Below are 9,244 nucleotides of genomic sequence, written 5' to 3' on the forward strand. Positions count from 1 at the left end.
AAATGCCCTTAATGAGGCTCTAAACGAGGTGGTAACAACTTCTTTAAAGAAGAACCCCATAATTTCTTTGTACACACACAAATGCATAAAAAAAATCTAATATTAGTTTTGGTAAAAACATGCATTCTTGTTCTATATTAAATGAAATATATGTAAATGGCACATATTCTAATACCATATATAAATCATATAAGTAAATAATGAGGCTATTTATTAAAAAATGAAATTTTATTTTTATTATTTACTAGGAAATAAAACAATCATACTTTAATAATAATATTAATAATATTGATGATCATGATGATGACGATTGTTATTATTATTAAGTAGGATATTTATTTTTTTATTTTTTGAAAAGTCTACTTTTACAATTTGACACATGCAAACCACTGCAGAAATGTTTTAACCATCAGGCCCATGTCATATACAGTACAGATACTAAATAAATAACATACTATAAATTAAAAGCATTAACATATGCTGTTTTTTGTTTTCACAAGCTTTAAAGACCTAATGTAAATTCATCTTTAAATAATAGGTTACCTATAGCTTCGTCATGAGCCACGGCTGTGTTCAAAATGACATAAATGTTTTCATATTGCACTGAAAGCAAATTACACCTATGAGAGATGACTTTAATGCTTTTTTTAATAATTCCAAGTTTAAATGTCAGAATGTTATAAACAAATAGGGATTAAGGGGGATAACTGGGAATAGAACACAACCAGGGAACTATGTTTCTAACTACAGCTCCAGAGGTGTAGTTGCAAGCGTACAAGTTTGCGACGCAGTTTGCAAATGTTCATTGGAATGACGAATTTGAGAAAAAACAAATCAACTAACTATATTGGTAATGACGGAACTTGCAACCTTAGTTGGCTAATGAAACGCACCGCATGATGTTATATGAATTTGGGGTTTTTAAGTTTTTTTTATTGGTCTTTGTTGTTATGGATTAATGTAATTTTGTTTTGTGTTAGCTGGACCCCAGTAAGGGTATTCTGATAAATAAATTAAAATGAAATAAATAACGAATGTGTAGTAAATTTGAACAATACACAAGTTGAAAAATCAAAAATATTTATTATGTTAAAAAATGTTTCTGTTTCATATCAATGCTGTTTTGTACATTAGATTCAGCAACATTAAGCAGTACAATATTTATAATATGCCATAATCAGCAGTCAGTGAAACTGGTAGATGTTAAAAATATATGAAGTACTCACCAAATGCCAGGCTCCATCATTGAGTTTGCGACCTCCCTTTACACTCACTAAGATGTCTGCTTTCCCAATCTGCATTTCAGGGATGCCATCACGCAGTGAAAGCACAAACCAATCTTGACCTTCTTTAGTGTCTCCATAAAAGACAGCTCCCTCCGGGTCAAGGGTTCGAAACTCAAAGAAAGATCTGATGCTGTGCGTGAGAGGTAAAACATCTTTAAGTTTAACTGCTATTATAATTTTCCACACCTATAAATTAGGATTTAGAAAATGATCAACTAACCTCCTGATGTCAGAGAGGTTTGCACATGTTTGCATCGCAGGTGTCCATTTTTGTTGTCTGTGTGCAAGATTGATGGTTCCCCTGCCGGATATCTGTCTCAGGCATCCCAGAAAAATCAGAGAATGTTTTTGACATCATACAACAAATATCATGCAGCAGCCAAACTCACTCAGATTACATTTAGACAAATCTCTCGCACTCTCGCTAAAGGCTAGGTAAACACCAGCGTCTGAGATATGCCAGACAGGCTGCCAGTATAAATACTGCTGCCCGGGGCAAGAGTGGAACCAGGGTTCAACGAATTCAGAGTTGAATACGCCAGCCATGCAATGACTTTATCAGCTGAAGTTGCTTTCAGGGCTGCAATTTGCTTAAAATATTCACCACTGCTTTAGTCTGCTGTCGTTGGTTTTGCAATGGACACATATTTGTTTCACAATAATACAATATAAATTAGCGGACAACACTAATTAATTTTAAAAATAGGAAAAAATGTTCATTCATTCATTCATTTTCTTTTTGGCTTAGTCCCTTTATTAATCCGGGGTCGCCACAGCGGAATGAGCCGCCAACTTATCTAGTAAGTTTTTACACAGCGGATGCCCTTTTAGCCGCAACCCATGTCTGAGAAACATCCACACACACATTCACACACACACTCATACACTACGGACAATTTAGCCTACCTAATTCACCTGTACCGCATGTCTTTGGACTATGGGGGAAACCGAAGTACCCAGAGGAAACCCACGCGAAGGCAGGGAGAACATGCAAACTCCACACAGAAACACCAACTGAGCTGAGGTTCGAACCAGCAACCTGTTACCTACTTCACCACTGCCTCGCCGGAATTTTTTTTTATTATCAATAATGTGTAAATACTTCATATGTGTTACATAAGCAATATCACACAAGTAGCAGTGTGATGGCTGTATATCGGCACTGGTGGGAGGCGTACGTTAATGTTTCACCAGTGACTATATACAGCCATATCACACTGCTACGAGTTTGATATTGCATTTATAGAACAGTTTGACAGCATAATCGTGTATGTAATAAAGAAAATCAAACACGGGTCTAAAAAACATTTCTTCCGCTATTTATTCACATCTGCAGCTGACTTCAGAACAGCAGAAACCGTTGCTACTTCACCAACGTCACTTTAGAGCTAGCATTTGAATGATTCTCTAGCAAAACACATATAAAAAGTGATCACAAAAATGGTGATTTTGCTGACATTTTAAGATTATAAGGTTGAACAGCATAAAAATGACAGCAGTCTACAGAGATTTCCCAGTATTTTTCTGTTGCAATGGGGATATCACAATAATTAATTCAGAAAAAGCCAGAGAAAAGCAAACACTACCAGATTACTGTTGTGTTTGCAATAAGGAAAAACGCTAAACACATGCTGGCATTTATTCTTTCTTTCTTTTCACTGAACTAGCCTGCAGTAACAAAAACAGGATACGCATTAGAAACAAACAGATGGCCAACCAAAATTAACTCAGGAGTATACAATGAGTGGCCAACACAAAATACACACATTCCTGATATGTGAGTCCCATCTCACACTCAATACACTACAATTACTATGGTATAAATACAACACTACAACATACAAAAGAGAGAGATCGACTTGGAATGACATTTACCAGTTTTATAATGATTTGATCAGCTGTAGTTACAAAATATGCAGAGCTTTTCTCATCTAAGGGCTTATTATGCGCTCTCTGTCGCCATCTTGTGGATGGACAATGTCAAGCATCTTTGCTCTGCTCAAAGACAGTCTCTCAGAAATTATGAATATAAAAAATAGGCACTATCCTTTTAAATAAACTGCAAAGTTGCAATCTAAACAACTACATATTTACCTATAAAGCCTCAAAAGTACACCAACAGCAGCAACATTTATCAAACTGTAGAGTTTCCTCTGCTTGTGAAGGGTGAAGAGGGTGGACGAGTGCTGTTATTTGCAGAATATTGCACTTCTATCAGACAATCAGATTCAAGAACCAGACAGAACTGTTGTATGTATATACATAAATACATAACGCAATATATAATTTTTTTTTATCAAAACCAAATCAGGTAATCCTTTAAATATCTACATATGAAGATTGAAGAATTCAAAGTAGTTTAAAGTATAAAATGTTCTATAAATTTTAAGAACTTTTAAATTTTAAGAAAATTGTGTGTTATTTATGTATAAAATGTTGTAGAGATCATTAAGATGTTGTCTAAAAACTTGTAGCAAATATATTAAATTAGCTTGGTTGTTTTTAATTTTCTATTATAAAATCTGTTACTTTACAGTTAATCTAAATAAACTTACAAATAAGAATTTTAATTGATTAAAAAAATTGAAATATCTAAGCAAAAAGGGCACACTTTTAGGTTTCAAGGGTTAACTACATTAGTTAACATGAACTAACAATAAATAAAGCATTTATAAGTCGATGTTGAATTCTGAATTCACCGTTAGAAACTCAAAAGTTTTTCAAATATATTTTTATTGAACATTTTTAGTGCAAAAACATTTCTGAAATTTACATTGAATAATAATGTAATGTAATTTAAGTCCTGACCCCCACATGAAAAATATAATAAAAAATAGTTATAAATAAATTAAATCAAATAAAAGTTTTATTTTTTAACAATTTACCGTAAGCTAACATGAACAAATAATGAACAATTGTTTTTTTTATTATTATCTAACAAAGGCTTATAGTTGGCTCTACAAACCTATTGTTCATACATCATGTTTGCTAATGCATCTGCTGATAAAACATTTTTATAACCTTACCATATTTATTTATTTTCTTTTTTGGGGAGTTTGAGTTTTAAAATGTATTAAAAAATGAGGCAAAGCAAGTTTATTTTTTTACATTATTTAAATACATGACTTACAAGTCAAGCTTATTTAAATAAATGTACTTTAGTGTTTTGTGTAAATAAGGCGAATTGGGTCAGATTCTTCATTCAAATGTGTATTACCACCCTTTAGCTTTATGGTTAAATTAATGTTGATTAATTTACGTGGTTTCAGTGGTATATTTGGTAAAACACATTAATTGCATAGTAACCAACAAAGCACATTTGTGATTACTTATCTCTCATATCTTGTTTAAAGTAATTTATTTCTTATAGAGATGTTGTACTCACTTGATCACCTGCTGCTCTCCTGCACAGAAGAATCAGGCATGGGCATAACAACAAGATGATCACTTCCTTGAGATATTTCATTTTCTTTACCTCCAGAGATTAGAATGAATGAAATCAAGCTGGACGCCTTGTTTGAGCCAACTGCCGTCTGACCACCTTTCTCTCTCTCTCTCTCTCTCTCTGACCCATGAGAAGTGAGTAAACTCCAGTCAAACACACAAACTCCCCACAAGACCAGTGACTTGATGTTGACATCACAGAACCTGAAAATATTGATTTCAGAGATGTTTTTTATGCATATGTATGCTGATAACATGGGGATTTATTTGACCAAAACCATCTGTGTTCAATTGGGCACACAAAAAATGGCTGAAAGGTTATAGAGCAAACTGTGAGAAAAATAAGAGCAAAAATGAGACTCAAATGTATGTCATATAGGTGGGGAATAGGTATTAATGCATTTTTTCATAGTATGTCATAGTAAATATACAGTTTTTGTTTATTTCCAGTTTAAGCTTAAAAAATAAGCAGTATATGTAAATATAAATATAACCTGTAAAACATAACCTGATCAAATAATGTAATTATAAATAATGTAAATACTTTTATTTATTTGTTGCCATAATTATATTTAGGTTCAGAAATTGTTATTATAATTAAGAAGTAATTTATTTATTTATTTATTTATTTATTTTGCAATGTCTACTTTTACAAATTTGACACACACAAACCCCCGCAGAAATGTTGTTGCCTATATGTCATAAACAGTAGAGATGCATATAAATGGGCTACTATAAAATATATATATTAGGTTTCACAAGCTTTGAAGATTTATGCTTGTGAATTGTAGGTTACCTATAACTTTTGGCTGCTTTCAAAATGGCATAAATGATTTCAGAGTGCACTACAAAGGGAACGCAATCATCAGTCTGACGTTTGCTAAAGGTGAACTGTAAAAAATAATTTGAAAGCAAATTACACTTGAGAGAGAAAACTTTAAGCTTTTTTGATAATCATTCAATGTGTAGTGTTTGAAAGGAATAGGCCATAAAGGGGATAACTGGGAATAGAACACAACCAGGATTTATGCTTCTAACTTCAGCTCTAGAGGAGTATTTGCAACCGCACGTTTGTGGATGTTTATTGGAACAATGGATTTGGGAAACACTAAATCGCTGAATTATAATTGCAATGAAAGAACTTGCGACTTTAGTTGGGTAGTTGGATGGTTTTACTTTTATAATGCACTCAAATCCTCGCAGAAATGTTGTAGCCTATATGTCATATACAATACAGATACATTTAAATAGGCTAAAATAAATAATACAATTTTATGTAACCTATATTTTTGGTTTTCACAAGTTTTGGAGATTTCCGCTTATAAATCATATAGGTAGGTCACCTATAACTATTGGTATGAGCCATGGCCGTATTCAAAATGGCATAAATACTTTTAGCGTGCACTACGAAGGGAGCACAATTGTCAATCTGAAGTTAGCTATAGCTAAACTGTAAAAATAACTTTGAAAGCACATGAGAGAGATAGCTTTTTTATTAGTCATTTAAAGTGGAACATTCGAAAAGGTATGGGGCAGAATTTGGAATAGAACACAACCAGGATATATATATATGCTTCTAACTACAGCTCTAGAGGAGTAGTTGCAACCACACGTGTTTGCAGATGTTAATTGCAATGACGGATTTGGGAAACACCAAATGGCTTAACTATAATTGTAATGAATGAACTTTCGACCTTAGTTGGGTAGTTTGATGGTTTTACTTTTACAACACACTCAAACCCCCACAGAAATGTTGTAGCCTACAGTAGATGTCATATACAAAACAGATACATTTAAATAGGCTACTAGAACATAAAACGATTTTATGTACCCTATATTTATTTATTTTTACAAGTTTTGGAGATTTCTGCTTGTATTTCACCTCTAGCTATTGGTATAAGCCATGGCTGCGTTCAAAATGGCATAATTTCAGAGTGCACTGAAGTTCGCTAAAGCTGAACCATAAAAAAATAACTTTGAAAGCAAATTACACATGAGAGAGAAATCTTTAAGCTTTTTTATTAATCATTTAAAGTGGAACATTCAAGAGGAATAGGCCATAGGGGGGATAACTGGGAATAGAACTCAATCAGGAGCTATGCTTCTAACCGCACATGTTTGCAGATGTTCATTGGAACAACGGATTTGGGAAACACCAAATCACTATACTATAATTGCAATGACAGAACTTGTGACCTTAGTGGGCTAGTTGGATGGTTTTTGGAAATGCAGCCCTGGCAGTGATTGCACAACAGATGAACTTTGAAAGGGAACTAATGTTTGCTCATCCAGTACAGTGAAACCTTGGCATATTATTAGTGAGGCATATGTGTATGTGTGTGTGTGTGTGTGTGTGTGTGTGTGTGTGTGTGTGTGTGTGTGTGTGTGTGTGTGTGTGTGTGTGTGTGTGTGTGTGCGTGCGTGTGTGCGTGCATGCTTTTTTTTTTTGGTTTGGTACTTGGAATGTCTAAATCAGGACCAGTGAAGTTTTCGATCAATTTCAGACTAAACCTAATATTACTATGATTAACTGGAAGATGAGATGCAAGAAAAGTTTAAATACTTTCCACTGTTTTGTTTAATTATTTCATCATTGTGTCCTGACTCTTGGTCCATGAGCCAAAGAGCTGGAAAACAGTTTAAAATTATGCTTTAGGCTTTTACTAATCTCCACTCTTACCAATACAATACTAATACGCACCCTTTCAACAGTGGGAAAGTTGTACATGTATAGTTATATGATATAGTTGTATATAATCAAATTCTCTTCATTTCATCAGAAAAATGAAACTGTATTTAAAATGGAAGTTATAGCACATCTATATTACCATCTCTCATATAATTGATAAATTAGTGTTTTAAATATGTTGTATTTAATTTAAAGGTTGTCAGTAAAACCAAATGTTTCATCACATTATATTCAGATTAGTCAAGTCATGCAATGACCACAGCTCATAAGCTCACTACAAAAGAACATTACAAAAAAAAAAAACTTGATGTCATACATATTCCTTTTACTTAACCTGTAGAGATGTCTACTACAGGTTTAAATAAATAGTTCATGGAAAATCATTTGTACAGTACTTCAATTGTTTAATAGCGTATAGCAGCTAGTGTTTCCTCCCATAATGATAAACATCCAGTGAATGGTTAATGTGACTTTTTTCAATTTCATATGGCTCTTTTTACTGCATACATGCTGTAAAGTAATTAGTTAAATAGACTTCAGCATTCGTTTAGTTGTTCAAGCGTAAAACAAGATGAAAAGCCTTTAACACGCACATGCTGTCAGAATCATGTTAATGTATTTTTTTTACAGTGCGCAGGAAACTTTTAATTTAATACAGTGCTTCTTGTACAATTTGCTTCTTGTACAATTTGTTTATGTTGTATATCAGTCAGGCAGTGGAAATCTTTGATTTTAAAAGAAACTTTAAATGCGCCAATTTTGTAATGGCATGTCATTTACCGGAAGCATTACCCAGTTTACTGAAAAATTAAATGTGAATTTGACTTTTTTTATTTGAGGGTTAATTATCTTAAAATGAAAAGCTATTGAATTTAGTATTCTGGTCTTTGTTCTTCATTTGTAGCCCTTACTATTGTCCAATATAGTTTAACACTTTATTTTAGATCATCGTTAAAGAAAATTGTAATTTTAGTTAAATTCACTTCAAAACAGAGCCACAATTTTTTAGTTAATCTTTGTCTAAATAAAAAAGGAAAGGGAAGATGTAACTTTATTCATAGATTCTTCCCTAACTGGATTGAACCATGATTTAAAAAAAGGCAGGAACATACACCCACCATATTTGTGTACCATTACAACATTGGTAGATAAGATACAAAGATGTACTTTGAGGGTAATTGTCTAGTGATAAGCATTGTACCCAAATATTTTTTGCCAGTACATTGAAATCACATTAACACTTTAACTGCCTGCTCTACCAAATGGTTGGCCATATTTTGACTGTTTTAAATAAAAGCTGTTAAAGCCATTTAAGGAATGATGGTTTTAAATAAAGGTTTACACTGCACAGCATTGATAATTTACAAAACAAATCTAACGAACATAATCCTGTTACACTACTACACTTGATTTTGGTTTTATTGTAAAAAAGAAAACATGTTAAATGAGAATCTGAAATATTTTATAGCATACTTCAAAAATTAAAGATGATTTAGTATTCAAAAATGATTCATTTAGATTATGTTTTAAAAATAAATTGGTCTTACACTTCCTTCTTGTTCCTATTTGATTTTCATAGTATATGTATTCATTCCGGTACTTTTACCATAAAATGACATGTCAACCATTTGGTAGAGGTTTAAATTTGAGAAATTATGGGATGTGTTGAAAAAGATGCTATGAGTGTGTTAACTGACGACATTAGCAGTTAAGAAATGCAATCCAAAAATGTTTTTCTTGGTGAGGCAGTTATTTAAACCTCTGTAATTTGCACTTCTTGTCAAAACTGAACATACACTGCATAGTAATGATGGATTCAAAGATA

The 9,244-nt window shown here is 32.7% G+C and overlaps 1 protein-coding gene across 1 annotated transcript in view; it reads right to left on the minus strand.

Moving 5' to 3' along the window:
- shbg (sex hormone-binding globulin) overlaps window positions 1–4,869 on the minus strand; it is a 13,573-nt gene extending 8,704 nt beyond the window's left edge. Inside the window, 3 exon segments of the mRNA NM_001007151.3 lie at window positions 1,227–1,416; window positions 1,507–1,598; window positions 4,672–4,869. Coding sequence (NP_001007152.1) covers window positions 1,227–1,416; window positions 1,507–1,598; window positions 4,672–4,752 — 363 coding nt within the window. The 5' untranslated portion in view covers window positions 4,753–4,869.
- Window positions 4,870–9,244: the final 4,375 nt, after the last annotated feature.

The sequence above is a fragment of the Danio rerio genome, chromosome 12 (assembly GCF_052040795.2).
Source record: "Danio rerio strain M-AB ecotype USA chromosome 12, GRCz13ab, whole genome shotgun sequence".
NCBI classification, from domain to species: Eukaryota; Metazoa; Chordata; class Actinopteri; order Cypriniformes; family Danionidae; genus Danio; species Danio rerio.